General features: G+C 51.3%; 1 protein-coding gene across 3 annotated transcripts in view; it reads right to left on the bottom strand.

Annotated features, from left to right (window-relative positions):
* Positions 1-20471, bottom strand: part of LOC139407409 (INO80 complex ATPase subunit) — a 97712-nt gene that overhangs the window by 34583 nt on the left and 42658 nt on the right. For all 3 annotated transcript variants that reach the window (XM_071151168.1, XM_071151171.1, XM_071151170.1), the window contains one exon: positions 17032-17257. In XM_071151168.1, coding sequence (XP_071007269.1) covers positions 17032-17257 — 226 coding nt within the window. The remainder of the gene's footprint in view (positions 1-17031; positions 17258-20471) is intronic.

Raw genomic sequence — 20471 nt, 5'->3', positions numbered from 1 at the left:
ACCTCCTGTACTACAGAAACACTGCTAACCCAACTCCACCTCCTGTACTACAGAAACACTGCTAACCCAACTCCACCTCCTGTACTACAGAAACACTGCTAACCCAACTCCACCTCCTGTACTACAGAAACACTGCTAACCCAACTCCACCTCCTGTACTACAGAAACACTGCTAACCCAACTCCACCTCCTGTACTACAGAAACACTGCTAACCCAACTCCACCTCCTGTACTACAGAAACACTGCTAACCCAACTCCACCTCCTGTACTACAGAAACACTGCTAACCCAACTCCACCTCCTGTACTACAGAAACACTGCTAACCCAACTCCACCTCCTGTACTACAGAAACACTGCTAACCCAACTCCACCTCCTGTACTACAGAAACACTGCTAACCCAACTCCACCTCCTGTACTACAGAAACACTGCTAACCCAACTCCACCTCCTGTACTACAGAAACACTGCTAACCCAACTCCACCTCCTGTACTACAGAAACACTGCTAACCCAACTCCACCTCCTGTACTACAGAAACACTGCTAACCCAACTCCACCTCCTGTACTACAGAAACACTGCTAACCCAACTCCACCTCCTGTACTACAGAAACACTGCTAACCCAACTCCACCTCCTGTACTACAGAAACACTGCTAACCCAACTCCACCTCCTGTACTACAGAAACACTGCTAACCCAACTCCACCTCCTGTACTACAGAAACACTGCTAACCCAACTCCACCTCCTGTACTACAGAAACACTGCTAACCCAACTCCACCTCCTGTACTACAGAAACACTGCTAACCCAACTCCACCTCCTGTACTACAGAAACACTGCTAACCCAACTCCACCTCCTGTACTACAGAAACACTGCTAACCCAACTCCACCTCCTGTACTACAGAAACACTGCTAACCCAACAACACCTCCTGTACTACAGAAACACTGCTAACCCAACTCCACCTCCTGTACTACAGAAACACTGCTAACCCAACTCCACCTCCTGTACTACAGAAACACTGCTAACCCAACTCCACCTCCTGTACTACAGAAACACTGCTAACCCAACTCCAACTGTAACTCCTGTACTACAGAAACACTGCTACAGAAACACTGCTAACCCAACTCCACCTCCTGTACTACAGAAACACTCCACCTCCTGTACTACAGAAACACTGCTACAGAAACACTGCTAACCCAACTCCACCTCCTGTACTACAGAAACACTGCTAACCCAACAACAGTGCCTGTACTACAGAAACACTGCTAACCCAACTGCTAACCCAACCAGTCCTGTACTACAGAAACACTGCTACACTGTACTACAGAAACACTGCTAACCCAACAACTCCTGTACTACAGAAACACTGCTAACCCAACTGTACTACACCTCCTGTACTACAGAAACACTGCTAACCCAACTCCACCTCCTGTACTACAGAAACACTGCTAACCCAACTCCACCTCCTGTACTACAGAAACACTGCTAACCCAACTCCACCTCCTGTACTACAGAAACACTGCTAACCCAACAACAGTGCCTGTACTACAGAAACACTGCTAACCCAACAACAGTGCCTGTACTACAGAAACACTGCTAACCCAACAACAGTGCCTGTACTACAGAAACACTGCTAACCCAACAACAGTGCCTGTACTACAGAAACACTGCTAACCCAACAACAGTGCCTGTACTACAGAAACACTGCTAACCCAACAACAGTGCCTGTACTACAGAAACACTGCTAACCCAACAACAGTGCCTGTACTACAGAAACACTGCTAACCCAACAACAGTGCCTGTACTACAGAAACACTGCTAACCCAACAACAGTGCCTGTACTACAGAAACACTGCTAACCCAACAACAGTGCCTGTACTACAGAAACACTGCTAACCCAACAACAGTGCCTGTACTACAGAAACACTGCTAACCCAACAACAGTGCCTGTACTGCCTGTACTACAGAAACACTGCTAACCCAACAACAGTGCCTGTACTACAGAAACACTGCTAACCCAACAACAGTGCCTGTACTACAGAAACACTGCTAACCCAACAACAGTGCCTGTACTACAGAAACACTGCTAACCCAACAACAGTGCCTGTACTACAGAAACACTGCTAACCCAACAACAGTGCCTGTACTACAGAAACACTGCTAACCCAACAACAGTGCCTGTACTACAGAAACACTGCTAACCCAACAACAGTGCCTGTACTACAGAAACACTGCTAACCCAACAACAGTGCCTGTACTACAGAAACACTGCTAACCCAACAACAATGCCTGTACTACAGAAACACTGCTAACCCAACAACAGTGCCTGTACTACAGAAACACTGCTAACCCAACAACAGTGCCTGTACTACAGAAACACTGCTAACCCAACAACAGTGCCTGTACTACAGAAACACTGCTAACCCAACAACAGTGCCTGTACTACAGAAACACTGCTAACCCAACAACAGTGCCTGTACTACAGAAACACTGCTAACCCAACAACAGTGCCTGTACTACAGAAACACTGCTAACCCAACAACAGTGCCTGTACTACAGAAACACTGCTAACCCAACAACAGTGCCTATACTACAGAAACACTGCTAACCCAACAACAGTGCCTGTACTACAGAAACACTGCTAACCCAACAACAGTGCCTGTACTACAGAAACACTGCTAACCCAACAACAGTGCCTGTACTACAGAAACACTGCTAACCCAACAACAGTACTAGGTGCCTGTACTACAGAAACACTGCTAACCCAACAACAGTGCCTGTACTACAGAAACACTGCTAACCCAACAACAGTACTAGGTGACTGTACTATAGAAACACTGCTAACCCAACAACAGTGCCTGTACTACAGAAACACTGCTAACCCAACAACAGTACTAGGTGCCTGTACTATAGAAACACTGCTAACCCAACAACAGTACTAGGTGCCTGTACTATAGAAACACTGCTAACCCAACAACAGTGCTAGGTGCACTAGTCCTACTATTAGCCAACCTGCACAGTACAGCTTGGGTTGGCCTGACTGTTTATAGACCGATATGGGATTGATCATTTTAGGTCATTCAGTGTGTCACCGTTTTTCACACAGGGCACCTTTCCGTTGCAGTGCAGGCCATTTTGGAGTATACTGCTCCAGAAACCAGACAGGAAGGGGGGGGGGGGGGGGGGGGGGCGAGAGAGAGAGAGAGAGGAGACAGTCTAATTATGGCCCTGGCTCTCTGAATAAGACAGTTGTCTGTTCTACTCTGTGTTTAGTGGGCAATACACCACAGTGGTCTGGTCTCAACACAGTGGTCTGGTCTCACCACAGTGGTCTGGTCTCACCACAGAGCACAGGGGAACTGAACAGATATTTGATACATTAGGATCCCCCATTAGCCGACAACTACTCTTACTGGAGTCCCACACATAACAACAAAGTAATTACAGACAAAAAAACTTTACAACTGACATACATTTAAAACATCTATCAGTTACACATACATGTCAGTACAGACACACAACCAGTAGGTCACGTGTCAGTACAGACACACAACCAGTAGGTCACGTGTCAGTACAGACACACAACCAGTAGGTCACGTGTCAGTACAGACACACAACCAGTAGGTCACGTGTCAGTACAGACACACAACCAGTAGGTCACGTGTCAGTACAGACACACAACCAGTAGGTCAAGTGTCAGTACAGACACACAACCAGTAGGTCACGTGTCAGTACAGACACACAACCAGTAGGTCACATGTCAGTACAGACACACAACCAGTAGGTCACATGTCAGTACAGACACACAACCAGTAGGTCACATGTCAGTACAGACACACAACCAGTAGGTCACATGTCAGTACAGACACACAACCAGTAGGTCACACGTCAGTACAGACACACAACCAGTAGCTCACATGGGGAGAGGAGAAGAACAGAGCAGAACGGAGCGGAACAGAGTGGAGCGGAACAGAGCGGAGCAGAACAGAGCGGAGCAGAACAGAGCGGAGCAGAACAGAGCGGAGCAGAACAGAGCGGAGCAGAACAGAGCGGAGCAGAGTGGAGCGGAACAGAGCGGAGCAGAACAGAGCGGAGCAGAGCGGAGCGGACAGAGCGGAGCAGAACAGAGCGGAGCGGAACAGAGCGGAGCAGAACGGAGCGGAACATAGCGGAGCAGAACAGAGCGGAGCAGAGCGGAACAGAGCGGAGCGGAACAGAGCGGAGCGGAACAGAGCGGAGCGGAACAGAGCGGAGCAGAACGGATCGGAACAGAGCGGAGCAGAACGGATCGGAACAGAGTGGAGCGGAACAGAGCGGAACAGAGCAGAGCGGAACAGAGCGGAGCGGAACAGAGCGGAGCGGAACAGAGCGGAGCAGAACAGAGCGGAGCAGAGCAGAGCGGAACAGAGCGGAGCGGAACAGAGCGGAGCAGAACAGAGCGGAACAGAGCGGAGCGGAACAGAGCGGAGCGGAACAGAGCGGAACAGAGCGGAGCAGAACAGAGCGGAACAGAGCGGAGCAGAACAGAGCGGAACAGAGCAGAGCGGAACAGAGCGGAACAGAGCGGAGCAGAACAGATCGGAGCAGAACAGAACGGAGCAGAACAGAACGGAGCAGAACAGAGCGGAGCAGAACAGAGCGGAGCAGAACAGAGCGGAACAGAGCAGAGCGGAACAGAGCGGAGCGGAACAGAGCGGAGCGGAACAGAGCGGAGCGGAACAGAGCGGAGCAGAACAGAGCGGAGCAGAACAGAGCGGAGCGGAACAGAGCGGAGCAGAACAGAGCGGAACAGAGTGGAGCGGAACAGATCGGAACAGAGTGGAGCGGAACAGAGCGGAGCAGAACAGAGCGGAGCAGAACAGAGCGGAGCAGAACAGAGCGGAACAGAGCAGAGCGGAACAGAGCGGAGCAGAACAGAGCGGAGCAGAACAGAGCGGAACAGAGCAGAGCGGAACAGAGCGGAGCAGAACAGAGCAGAGCAGAGCGGAACAGAGCGGAGCAGAACAGATCGGAGCAGAACAGAACAGAGCAGAACAGAACAGAGCAGAACAGAGCGGAACAGAGCAGAGCAGGACAGAGCGGAACAGAGCAGAGCGGAACAGAGCGGAACAGAGCGGAGCAGAACAGATCGGAGCAGAACAGAACGGAGCAGAACAGAGCAGAGCAGAACAGAGCGGAACAGAGCAGAGCGGAACAGAGCAGAGCTGAACAGAGCGGAGCGGAACAGAGCGGAGCGGAACAGAGCAGAGCGGAACAGAGCGGAGCAGAACAGAGCGGAACAGAGCGGAGCTGAACAGAGCGGAACAGAGCAGAGCGGAACAGAGCAGAGCGGAACAGAGCAGAACAGAGCGGAACAGAGCAGAGCGGAACAGAGCAGAGCGGAACAGAACAGAGCAGAGCGGAACAGAGCAGAGCAGAACAGATCGGAGCAGAACAGAACAGAACAGAGCAGAACAGAACAGAGCGGAGCGGAGCAGAGCGGAGCAGAACAGAGCAGAGCGGAACAGAGCAGAGCAGAGCGGAACAGAGCGGAACAGAGCAGAACAGAGCAGAACAGAGCAGAGCGGAACAGAGCGGAGCAGAGCAGAGCGGAGCGGAACAGAACGTAGCAGAGCGGAACAGAGCAGAGCGGAGAGGAACAGAATGTAGCAGAGCGGAACAGAGCAGAACGGAACAGCGCACTGTGAAGCCTGTCCTTAAGATATATTACACACAGGCAGGTCTTTGTCAAGTCAGGCCCAACTCTGGTGAAGAGACAGAGAGAGAGACCTACACTTTGTGTTTTCCCTCCAGACCCCAAATCCAGACCCAGTGGGCCAGACAGGCATAATGTGGGTAAGGTCGCCCCCTGTAGGCCTGATGAGGAGCAAATGGGGCTTCAGGGGTGGCCAAACCTAGCTGAGCTGGCCTCCTGCTGGATTCTGTTTCAACCCTTTTCCGAAACACCTGGTTTTACTAATACCCTGCCCAGGACCTGGATAAGCTAGCGTGTAGGATGGAACTAAAGTTAGCATCAAGTACAGGCCTCCAGCCAGTCAGACAGTAAACAATGATGTAGCTAACAGCGCTAGGCTAGCTGCCTGACCGTGTTGTTTCTGCCTCTCTCTCGGTGTGTGTGTGTGCGTGTGTGTCTCTCTCTCTCAGAAGGCCAGGGAGGTTTCCGGTCTTTTTAGTGGAGAGCGGAGATTCTTGAAGGGACAGGAAGACAATACTGTTTCCCACAGCCCTCACAGACAGACAGAAAGACACACACATACACACACACACACACTTGCCTCCTAGCTTACAGCGCAGGCTCCCACAATAAACAGAAGCTATAGTGAGAGACCAGTCATTTAGGAAGCATTGTTCCTCCTAACGCACCGTGACAGACGCCACACAGACAACAACAGGGTGTTTTAGCCAGGTCCTCGTTAGGAACGTTGCACAGAAATGTTTCTTTCTGGTGCTTTCCAGCATCAGCTGTGGGGACAACTTTGAATCGCCCTTTAGGGTCACATTTGACTCTGTTTATAAATGAATAGTAAATACTGAAGCCTCGCCGTTCATGTCCCTCAACAGGTAAGAGTACACAGAGATAGACAGTACAAAGACGTGACCTTTGACACCAGGCCTAATGTTCACCAAACAAGTCTTTCATTTTATGATCAAAACTATTTCATCAAATCATCATCAACAACTCAAGCCACTGGCGTCTTTGTTTTGTCCAACCGAACGCTACATGACTACATTTCTTGACCGATACTGGTAAGTGGCTCACGTCATGCAAACAAACAAACATTCATCATAGCAGTCATTAGTTCAAAAAGGTGTGGGGCAGGGAGAGAGGTGAGACAGGGGGAGAGGTGAGAGAGAGAGCTGGGAGAGGTGAGAGAGAGAGAGCTGGGAGAGGTGAGAGAGAGAGCTGGGAGAGGTGAGAGCGAGAGAGAGAGCTGAGAGAAAGAGCTGGGAGATGTGAGAGCGAGAGGTGAGAGAGAGAGGGAGAGAGAGCGAGAGGTGAGAGAGAGCGAGAGGTGAGAGAGAGCGAGAGGTGAGAGAGAGCGAGAGGTGAGAGAGAGCGAGAGGTGAGAGAGAGCGAGAGGTGAGAGAGAGCGAGAGGTGAGAGAGAGCGAGGTGAGAGAGAGAGAAGAGAGCGAGGTGAGAGAGAGAAGAGAGCGAGGTGAGAGAGGTGAGAGAGCGAGAGGTGAGAGAGAGAAGAGAGCGAGGTGAGAGAGAGAGAAGAGAGCGAGGTGAGAGAGAGGTGAGAGAGAGAAGAGATAGAGAGAGAGAGAGAGAGAGGGAGAGGTGCGATAGAGGTGAGAGAGAGAGGTGAGATAGAGAGAGACTTTCTGCGCAAGGTGAGAAGACCTCACTACGAGTCTGAATACAGAGCTGCTTTGTGAAGGACACTGTTCTGAGCCACAAACACACAGTACTGTACAGTATATTACCATTACCTAAGCACTGGAACAATGACCAATGGTTAAACTTCAAACTTCCTCACTTTGTCCTTTTTCCCGAAAACTTCACAAGCTCTTAGCCTGTTCTCACACACACACACACACACACACACACCCCATTCCCACGGCCAAAGACAGTCAGATAAAAGCAATAGGAGTCCACAGCAAAAGTGAGACATCATCATGATATAAAGTGCAGGGTTGCCAGGTCTGTGAGAGTGGAAGTAAACCTTTAGCCCTCACTACACATCGGTCATGTGACCTCTCTGACCTCCAGAAGCAGCTCTGTCATAAAGACGCAGAGCGTAGCAGGTCTCCACTATCCTCTACACGTTTTCATCACGAGGCTGAGGTTTAGCAGTGACACGCACACCCTGGAAGTGACAGGACCGTGACAGGATGGTTCTATATTAGTTCTGTCTCAACCCCTGACCCAGGCTATCCCTCTCCTGCTTAGCTGTGGTCCTCCCACGGTCTTTACTCTCCCTGGTTAGTAGGGAACAGAGGAGGCTTCCCCCCTACCACACACTACAGGAGTAGGGAACAGACACACACTACAGGAGTAGGGAACAGACACACTACAGGGGTAGGGAACAGACACACTACAGGGGTAGGGAACAGACACACTACAGGAGTAGGGAACAGACACACTACAGGGGTAGGGAACAGACACACACTTCAGGGGTAGGGAACAGACACACACTACAGGGTTAGGGAACAGACACACACTACAGGAGTAGGGAACAGACACACTACAGGGGTAGGGAGTAGGGAACAGACACACTACAGGGGTAGGGAACAGACACACACTACAGGGGTAGGGAACAGACACACTACAGGGGTAGGGAGTAGGGAACAGACACACACTACAGGGGTAGGGAGTAGGGAACAGACACACACTACAGGGGTAGGGAACAGACACACTACAGGGGTAGGGGACAGACACACTACAGGGGTAGGGAACAGACACACTACAGGGGTAGGGAACAGACACACTACAGGGGTAGGGAGTAGGGAACAGACACACTACAGGGGTAGGGAGTAGGGAACAGACACACACTACAGGGGTAGGGAACAGACACACTACAGGAGTAGGGAACATACACACTACAGGAGTAGGGAACATACACACTACAGGAGTAGGGAACAGACACACTACAGGAGTAGGGAACAGACACACTACAGGGGTAGGGAGTAGGGAACAGACACACACTACAGGGGTAGGGAACAGACACACTACAGGGGTAGGGAGTAGGGAACAGATACACTACAGGAGTAGGGCACAGACACACTACAGGGGTAGGGAACAGACACACTACAGGGGTAGGGAGTAGGGAACAGATACACTACAGGAGTAGGGCACAGACACACTACAGGGGTAGGGCACAGACACACTACAGGGGTAGGGAACAGACACACTACAGGGGTAGGGAACAGACACACTACAGGGGTAGGGAACAGACACACTACAGGGGTAGGGAACAGACACACTACAGGGGTAGGGAACAGACACACTACAGGGGTAGGGAACAGACACACTACAGGAGTAGGGAACAGACACGCTACAGGAGTAGGGAACAGACACGCTACAGGAGTAAGGAGTAGGGAACAGACACACTACAGGAGTAGGGAACAGACACACACTACAGGAGTAGGGAACAGACACACTACAGGGGTAGGGAACAGACACACTACAGGAGTAGGGAACAGACACACTACAGGGGTAGGGAACAGACACACTACAGGAGTAGGGAACAGACACACTACAGGAGTAGGGAACAGACACACACTACAGGGGTAGGGAACAGACACACTACAGGAGTAGGGAACAGACACACTACAGGGGTAGGGAACAGACACACTACAGGGGTAGGGAACAGACACACTACAGGAGTAGGGAACAGACACACTACAGGAGTAGGGAACAGACACACTACAGGAGTAGGGAACAGACACACTACAGGAGTAGGGAACAGACACACTACAGGAGTAGGGAACAGACACACTACAGGAGTAGGGAACAGACACACTACAGGAGTAGGGAACAGACACACTACAGGAGTAGGGAACAGACACACACTACAGGAGTAGGGCACAGACACACACTACAGGAGTAGGGCACAGACACACTACAGGAGTAGGGAACAGACACACACTACAGGAGTAGGGAACAGACACACACTACAGGAGTAGGGAACAGACACACACTACAGGGGTAGGGAACAGACACACTACAGGAGTAGGGAACAGACACACTACAGGGGTAGGGAACAGACACACTACAGGGGTAGGGAACAGACACACTACAGGGGTAGGGAACAGACACACTACAGGAGTAGGGAACAGACACACTACAGGAGTAGGGAACAGACACACTACAGGAGTAGGGAACAGACACACTACAGGAGTAGGGAACAGACACACTACAGGAGTAGGGAACAGACACACTACAGGAGTAGGGAACAGACACACTACAGGAGTAGGGAACAGACACACACTACAGGAGTAGGGAACAGACACACACTACAGGAGTAGGGCACAGACACACTACAGGAGTAGGGAACAGACACACACTACAGGAGTAGGGAACAGACACACACTACAGGGGTAGGGAACAGACACACACTACAGGGGTAGGGAACAGACACACTACAGGGGCAGGGAGTAGGGAACATATACACTACAGGAGTAGGGAACAGACACACTACAGGGGTAGGGAACAGACACACACTACAGGAGTAGGGAACAGACACACTACAGGGGTAGGGAGTAGGGAACAGACACACTACAGGGGTAGGGAACAGACACACTACAGGGGTAGGGAGTAGGGAACAGACACACACTACAGGGGTAGGGAGTAGGGAACAGACACACACTACAGGGGTAGGGAACAGACACACTACAGGGGTAGGGAACAGACACACTACAGGGGTAGGGAACAGACACACTACAGGGGTAGGGAACAGACACACTACAGGGGTAGGGAACAGACACACTACAGGGGTAGGGAACAGACACACTACAGGGGTAGGGAACAGACACACTACAGGGGTAGGGAACAGACACACACTACAGGGGTAGGGAACAGACACACTACAGGAGTAGGGAACAGACACACTACAGGAGTAGGGAACAGACACACTACAGGAGTAGGGAACAGACACACTACAGGAGTAGGGAACAGACACACACTACAGGGGTAGGGAACAGACACACTACAGGGGTAGGGAACAGACACACTACAGGGGTAGGGAACAGACACACACTACAGGGGTAGGGAACAGACACACACTACAGGGGTAGGGAACAGACACACACTACAGGGGTAGGGAACAGACACACACTACAGGGGTAGGGAACAGACACACTACAGGGGTAGGGAACAGACACACTACAGGAGTAGGGAACAGACACACACTACAGGAGTAGGGAACAGACACACTACAGGAGTAGGGAACAGACACACACTACAGGAGTAGGGAACAGACACACTACAGGAGTAGGGAACAGACACGCACCACAGGAGTAGGGAACAGACACACTACAGGAGTAGGGAACAGACACACTACAGGAGTAGGGAACAGACACACACTACAGGAGTAGGGAACAGACACACACTACAGGAGTAGGGAACAGACACACTACAGGAGTAGGGAACAGACACACTACAGGAGTAGGGAACAGACACACTACAGGAGTAGGGAACAGACACACTACAGGAGTAGGGAACAGACACACTACAGGGGTAGGGAACAGATACACTACAGGAGTAGGGCACAGACACACTACAGGGGTAGGGCACAGACACACTACAGGAGTAGGGAACAGACACACTACAGTGGTAGGGAACAGACACACTACAGTGGTAGGGAACAGACACACTACAGGGGTAGGGAACAGACACACTACAGGGGTAGGGAACAGACACACTACAGGGGTAGGGAACAGACACACTACAGGGGTAGGGAACAGACACACTACAGGGGTAGGGAACAGACACACTACAGGGGTAGGGAACAGACACACTACAGGGGTAGGGAACAGACACACTACAGGAGTAGGGAGTAGGGAACAGACACACTACAGGAGTAGGGAACAGACACACACTACAGGAGTAGGGAACAGACACACACTACAGGGGTAGGGAACAGACACACTACAGGGGTAGGGAACAGACACACTACAGGGGTAGGGAACAGACACACTACAGGGGTAGGGAACAGACACACTACAGGAGTAGGGAACAGACACACTACAGGAGTAGGGAACAGACACACTACAGGAGTAGGGAACAGACACACTACAGGAGTAGGGAACAGACACACTACAGGAGTAGGGAACAGACACACTACAGGGGTAGGGAACAGACACACTACAGGGGTAGGGAACAGACACACTACAGGAGTAGGGAACAGACACACACTACAGGGGTAGGGAACAGACAAACTACAGGAGTAGGGAACAGACACACTACAGGAGTAGGGAACAGACACACTACAGGAGTAGGGAACAGACACACTACAGGAGTAGGGAACAGACACACTACAGGAGTAGGGAACAGACACACTACAGGAGTAGGGAACAGACACACTACAGGAGTAGGGAACAGACACACTACAGTGGTAGGGAACAGACACACTACAGTGGTAGGGAACAGACACACTACAGGGGTAGGGAACAGACACACTACAGGGGTAGGGAACAGACACACTACAGGGGTAGGGAACAGACACACTACAGGGGTAGGGAACAGACACACTACAGGAGTAGGGCACAGACACACACTACAGGAGTAGGGCACAGACACACACTACAGGAGTAGGGCACAGACACACACTACAGGAGTAGGGCACAGACACACTACAGGAGTAGGGAACAGACACACTACAGGGGTAGGGAACAGACACACTACAGGGGTAGGGAACAGACACACTACAGGGGTAGGGAACAGACACACTACAGGAGTAGGGCACAGACACTACAGGAGTAGGGAACAGACACACTACAGGAGTAGGGAACAGACACACTACAGGAGTAGGGAACAGACACACACTACAGGAGTAGGGAACAGACACACACTACAGGAGTAGGGAACAGACACACACTACAGGAGTAGGGAACAGACACACACTACAGGAGTAGGGAACAGACACACACTACAGGAGTAGGGAACAGACACACTACAGGAGTAGGGAACAGACACACTACAGGAGTAGGGAACAGACACACACTACAGGAGTAGGGAACAGACACACACTACAAGAGTAGGGAACAGACACACTACAGGAGTAGGGAACAGACACACTACAGGAGTAGGGAACAGACACACTACAGGAGTAGGGAACAGACACACTACAGGAGTAGGGAACAGACACACTACAGGAGTAGGGAACAGACACACTACAGGAGTAGGGAACAGACACACTACAGGAGTAGGGAACAGACACACTACAGGAGTAGGGAACAGATACACTACAGGAGTAGTGAACAGACACACACTACAGCAGTAGGGAACAGACACACTACAGGAGTAGGGAACAGACACACTACAGGAGTAGGGCACAGACACACTACAGGGGTAGGGCACAGACACACTACAGGAGTAGGGAACAGACACACTACAGTGGTAGGGAACAGACACACTACAGTGGTAGGGAACAGACACACTACAGGGGTAGGGAACAGACACACTACAGGGGTAGGGAACAGACACACTACAGGGGTAGGGAACAGACACACTACAGGGGTAGGGAACAGACACACTACAGGGGTAGGGAACAGACACACTACAGGGGTAGGGAACAGACACACTACAGGGGTAGGGAACAGACACACTACAGGGGTAGGGAACAGACACACTACAGGGGTAGGGAACAGACACACTACAGGGGTAGGGAACAGACACACTACAGGGGTAGGGAACAGACACACTACAGGGGTAGGGAACAGACACACTACAGGAGTAGGGAGTAGGGAACAGACACACTACAGGAGTAGGGAACAGACACACACTACAGGAGTAGGGAACAGACACACACTACAGGGGTAGGGAACAGACACACTACAGGGGTAGGGAACAGACACACTACAGGGGTAGGGAACAGACACACTACAGGAGAAGGGAACAGACACACTACAGGAGTAGGGAACAGACACACTACAGGAGTAGGGAACAGACACACTACAGGAGTAGGGAACAGACACACACTACAGGAGTAGGGAACAGACACACTACAGGGGTAGGGAACAGACACACTACAGGGGTAGGGAACAGACACACTACAGGGGTAGGGAACAGACACACACTACAGGGGTAGGGAACAGACACACTACAGGAGTAGGGAACAGACACACTACAGGGGTAGGGAACAGACACACTACAGGGGTAGGGAACAGACACACTACAGGGGTAGGGAACAGACACACTACAGGAGTAGGGAACAGACACACTACAGGAGTAGGGAACAGACACACTACAGGAGTAGGGAACAGACACACTACAGGAGTAGGGAACAGACACACTACAGGAGTAGGGAACAGACACACTACAGGAGTAGGGAACAGACACACTACAGGAGTAGGGAACAGACACACTACAGGAGTAGGGAACAGACACACTACAGGAGTAGGGAACAGACACACTACAGGAGTAGGGAACAGACACACACTACAGGAGTAGGGAACAGACACACTACAGGGGTAGGGAACAGACACACACTGCAGGGGTAGGGAACAGACACACTACAGGGGTAGGGAACAGACACACTACAGGGGTAAGGAGTAGGGAACAGATACACTACAGGGGTAGGGAACAGATACACTACAGGAGTAGGGAACAGACACACTACAGGAGTAGGGAACAGACACACTACAGGAGTAGGGAACAGACACACTACAGGAGTAGGGAACAGACACACACTACAGGGGTAGGGAACAGATACACTACAGGAATAGGGAACAGATACACTACAGGAGTAGGGAACAGACACACTACAGGAGTAGGGAACAGACACACTACAGGAGTAGGGAACAGATACACTACAGGAGTAGGGAACAGACACACTACAGGAGTAGGGAACAGACACACTACAGGAGTAGGGAACAGACACACACTACAGGGGTAGGGAACAGACACACACTACAGGGGTAGGGAACAGACACACTACAGGGGTAGGGAACAGACACACTACAGGGGTAGGGAACAGACACACTACAGGAGTAAGGAGTAGGGAACAGACACACTACAGGAGTAGGGAACAGACACACTACAGGAGTAGGGAACAGACACACACTACAGGGGTAGGGAACAGACACACTACAGGGGTAGGGAACAGACACACTACAGGGGTAGGGAACAGACACACTACAGGAGTAGGGAACAGACACACTACAGGAGTAGGGAACAGACACACTACAGGAGTAGGGAACAGACACACTACAGGAGTAGGGAACAGACACACACTACAGGGGTAGGGAACAGACACACACTACAGGGGTAGGGAACAGACACACACTACAGGAGTAGGGAACAGACACACTACAGGAGTAGGGAACAGACACACACTACAGGGGTAGGGAACAGACACACACTACAGGGGTAGGGAACAGACACACTACAGGGGTAGGGAACAGACACACACTACAGGAGTAGGGAACAGACACACTACAGGGGTAGGGCACAGACACACTACAGGGGTAGGGAACAGACACACTACAGGGGTAGGGAACAGACACACTACAGGGGTAGGGAACAGACACACTACAGGGGTAGGGAACAGACACACTACAGGGGTAGGGAACAGACACACTACAGGAGTAGGGCACAGACACACACTACAGGAGTAGGGCACAGACACACACTACAGGAGTAGGGCACAGACACACTACAGGGGTAGGGAACAGACACACTACAGGAGTAGGGAACAGACACACACTACAGGAGTAGGGAACAGACACACACTACAGGAGTAGGGAACAGACACACACTACAGGAGTAGGGAACAGACACACACTACAGGAGTAGGGAACAGACACACACTACAGGAGTAGGGAACAGACACACACTACAGGAGTAGGGAACAGACACACTACAGGAGTAGGGAACAGACACACTACAGGAGTAGGGAACAGACACACTACAGGAGTAGGGAACAGACACACACTACAAGAGTAGGGAACAGACACACTACAGGAGTAGGGAACAGACACACTACAGGAGTAGGGAACAGACACACTACAGGAGTAGGGAACAGACACACTACAGGAGTAGGGAACAGACACACTACAGGAGTAGGGAACAGACACACTACAGGAGTAGGGAACAGACACACTACAGGAGTAGGGAACAGACACACTACAGGAGTAGGGAACAGACACACTACAGGAGTAGGGAACAGACACACTACAGGAGTAGGGAACAGACACACTACAGGAGTAGGGAACAGACACACTACAGGAGTAGGGAACAGATACACTACAGGAGTAGTGAACAGACACACACTACAGCAGTAGGGAACAGACACACACTACAGGGGTAGGGAACAGACACACTACAGGAGTAGGGAACAGACACACTACAGGAGTAGGGAACAGACACACACTACAGGAGTAGGGAGTAGGGAACAGACACACTACAGGAGTAGGGAACAGACACACACTACAGGAGTAGGGAACAGACACACTACAGGGGTAGGGAACAGACACACTACAGGAGTAGGGAACAGACACACACTACAGGAGTAGGGAACAGACACACTACAGGGGTAGGGAACAGACACACTACAGGGGTAGGGAACAGACACACTACAGGGGTAGGGAACAGACACACTACAGGAGTAGGGAACAGACACACTACAGGAGTAGGGAACAGACACACACTACAGGGGTAGGGAACAGACACACTACAGGGGTAGGGAACAGACACACTACAGGGGTAGGGAACAGACACACTACAGGAGTAGGGAACAGACACACTACAGGAGTAGGGAACAGACACACTACAGGGGTAGGGAACAGACACACTACAGGAGTAGGGAACAGACACACTACAGGAGTAGGGAACAGACACACTACAGGAGTAGGGAACAGATACACTACAGGAGTAGGGAACAGATACACTACAGGAGTAGGGAACAGACACACTACAGGAGTAGGGAACAGACACACACTACAGGAGTAGGGAACAGACACACTACAGGAGTAGGGAACAGACACACTACAGGAGTAGGGAACAGACACACTACAGGAGTAGGGAACAGACACACTACAGGAGTAGGGAACAGACACACTACAGGAGTAGGGAACAGACACACTACAGGAGTAGGGAACAGACACACTACAGGAGTAGGGAACAGACACACTACAGGAGTAGGGAACAGACACACTACAGGAGTAGGGAACAGACACACTACAGGAGTAGGGAACAGACACACACTACAGGGGTAGGGAACAGACACACTACAGGGGTAGGGAACAGAGGGCTCTGTGTGGTCTGATTCCAGAGCAGCGAAAGTGTTTCCTCTGACTTTTAATTTCAACGCAAATACACCGAAACAAACCAATGCGCACGCACACACACTGCGTTTCTGTACCTGGTATTCTGATGTAGGACCAGCCATGCCGGGGGTAGAGCGCCATCACTCCCCCAGGGCATCGTGGGTAGAAAGTGTTGGCTCGGGACATCCAATCAGAGGCCAGATCAAGGGAGCCGTACAGGAAGCAGTGCTTGGCGGCCATGCCCCCTCCGGCCCTCGTCTCCTGCCACTCGTACTCAGCGCTGCGGTCGTCACAGTACCGCTCCATGGGAACCGCCGTAACCTAGGAAGCAACACAAAATTAACAATTGTCATTCTGATGAAGTGTTCCAATGTTGATTTGATAAAGTTTCATTCCAACTGCCAGCCGACCCCACGACCCCAGGTCGGGTCTCGTGACTCCAGCCGACCCCACGACCCCAGGCTGAGTCTCGTGACTCCAGCCGACCCCACGACCCCAGATTGGGTCTCGTGACTCCAGCCGACCCCACGACCCCAGATTGGGTTTCGTGACTCCAGCCGACCCCACGACCCCAGATTGGGTTTCGTGACTCCAGCCGACCCCACGACCACAGGTCGGGTTTCGTGACTCCAGCCGACCCCACGACCCCAGGTCGGGTCTCGTGACTCCAGCCGACCCCACGACCCCAGGTCGGGTCTCGTGACTCCAGCCGACCCCACGACCCCAGGTCGGGTCTCGTGACTCCAGCCGACCCCACGACCCCAGGTCGGGTCTCGTGACTCCAGCCGACCCCACAACCCCAGGTCGGGTCTCGTGACTCCAGCCGACCCCACAACCCCAGGTCGGGTCTCGTGACTCCAGCCGACCCCACAACCCCAGGTCGGGTCTCGTGACTCCAGCCGACCCCACAACCCCAGGTCGGGTCTCGTGACTCCAGCCGACCCCACAACCCCAGGTCGGGTCTCGTGACTCCAGCCGACCCCACAACCCCAGGTCGGGTCTCGTGACTCCAGCCGACCCCACAACCCCAGGTCGGGTCTCGTGACTCCAGCCGACCCCACAACCCCAGGTCGGGTCTCGTGACTCCAGCCGACTCCACAACCCCAGGTCGGGTCTCGTGACTCCAGCCGACTCCACAACCCCAGGTCGGGTCTCGTGACTCCAGCCGACTCCACACCCCAGGTCGGGTCTCGTGACTCCAGCCGACTCCACACCCCAGGTCGGGTCTCCAGCCGACTCCAGGCCCGGTCTCATGGCTAGGGTTGCAAAGGGTCAGAAACTTTTTTTTACAGAAATTTTCCATGGGAAGTTTAAGCACAGGAATTTTGGGAATTTTGCTTAAATTCAACCAAAACGCAGTGAACCTTTATTTGTGGGATAAATATAAGGGAATTCTAGGTCTTGTGGCATATTTCAATGGAATTGTAACCCTCTGCATGCACAGTGCATTCTTCCATCACATGTACAGCTGATTCTCAGGATCTTGCACATTAATGAGATGCTATTTAGCCCACAAGTTGAGTTTTTACCAAAAAGTTATATTTTGGTTTCATCTGACCATATGACATTCTCCCAATCTTCTTCTGGATCATCCAAATACTCTCTAGCAAACTTCAGACGGGCCCGGACATGTACTGGCTTAAGCAGGGGGACACGTCTGGCACTGCAGGATTTGAGTCCCTGGTGGCGTAGTGTGTTACTGATGGTAGGCTTTGTTACTTTGGTCCCAGCTCTCTGCAGGTCAGTCACTAGGTCCCCCCGTGTGGTTCTGGGATTTTTTGTGATCATTTTGACCCCACGGGGTGAGATCTTGCGTGGAGCCCCAGATCGAGGGAGATTATCAGTGGTCTTGTATGTATTCCATTTCCTAATAATTGCTCCCACAGTTGATTTCTTCAAACCAAGCTGCTTATCTATTGCAGATTCAGTCTTACCAGCCTGGTGCAGGTCTACAATTTTGTTTCTGGTGTCCTTTGACAGCTCTTTGGTCTTGGCCATAGTGGAGTTTGGAGTGTGACTGCTTGAGGTTGTGGACAGGTGTCTTTTATACTGATAACAAGTTCAAACAGGTGCCATTAATACAGGTAACAAGTGGAGGACAGAGGAGCCTCTTAAAGAAGAAGTTACAGGTCTGTGAGAGCCAGAAATCTTGCTTGTTTGTAGATGACCAAATACTTATTTTCCACCATAATTTGCAAATAAATGTTTTTTAAATCTGTTTTTCTAATTTTGTCTGTCATAGTTGAAGTGTACCTATGATGAAAATTACAGGCCTCTCATCTTTTTAAGTGGGAGAACTTGCACAATTGGTGGCTGACTAAATACTTTTTTGCCCCACTGTATGTTATTTCTTGCTAACTAGTAAATAGTAGCCTACAGCAAAGTGTGTTTAAATCATTTCTAACTTGTTAACAATTTCCGCTAGTTAGTTTTTGCTACCATGTTGGTTTTAGCTTGCTTGAGCCTGCTAAGTGAGGAGTGTTAATTCACCTGTTTCCATACGTGTCATTTTAAAACATTTATCTTACAAAGGAGTTGTTTAATACAACTGCTTAACTATTTATCTGTACATGCAATTGTATTTTTTTTTACTCATTTTTTCCTAATCTTTACAGGAAATTGCCACGGGAACTCTGATGTGTGGAGACATTTCACTGCAGCTAATGTAGAAGGGAAAAGCGGTGTACATTTACAAATACTGTAAACCGGGGATCACAGCACAGGTCCAACTGTAAACCGGGGATCACAGCACAGGTCCAACTGTAAACCGGGGATCACAGCACAGGTCCAACTGTAAACCGGGGATCACAGGTCCAACTGTAAACCGGGGGTCACAGGTCCAACTGTAAACCGGGGGTCACAGGTCCAACTGTAAACCGGGGGTCACAGGTCCAACTGTAAACCGGGGGTCACCGGTCCAACTGTAAACCGGGGGTCACCGGTCCAACTGTAAACCGGGGGTCACAGCACAGGTCCAACTGTAAACCGGGGGTCACAGCACAGGTCCAACTGTAAACCGGGGATCACAGCACAGGTCCAACTGTAAACCGGGGATCACAGCACAGGTCCAACTGTAAACCGGGGATCACAGCACAGGTCCAACTGTAAACCGGGGGTCACAGGTCCAACTGTAAACCGGGGGTCACAGGTCCAACTGTAAACCGGGGGTCACAGGTCCAACTGTAAACCGGGGATCACAGCACAGGTCCAACTGTAAACCGGGGGTCACAGGTCCAACTGTAAACCGGGGGTAACAGGTCCAACTGTAAACCGGGGATCACCGGTCCAACTGTAAACCGGGGGTCACCGGTCCAACTGTAAACCGGGGGTCACCGGTCCAACTGTAAACCGGGGGTCACAGGTCCAACTGTAAACCGGGGGTCACAGCACAGGTCCAACTGTAAACCGGGGATCACAGCACAGGTCCAACTGTAAACCGGGTGTCACAGGTCCAACTGTAAACCTGGGGGTCACAGGTCCTAGTTCTCCAGGATAATAAATAATGGTCTCTGCTCCATGTGGGAAATCCAACTCT

Source organism: Oncorhynchus clarkii, chromosome 4 (genome assembly GCF_045791955.1).
Source record: "Oncorhynchus clarkii lewisi isolate Uvic-CL-2024 chromosome 4, UVic_Ocla_1.0, whole genome shotgun sequence".
In the NCBI taxonomy this organism is placed as follows: Eukaryota; Metazoa; Chordata; class Actinopteri; order Salmoniformes; family Salmonidae; genus Oncorhynchus; species Oncorhynchus clarkii.
This window is presented reverse-complemented; position numbering and strand designations above follow the sequence as displayed.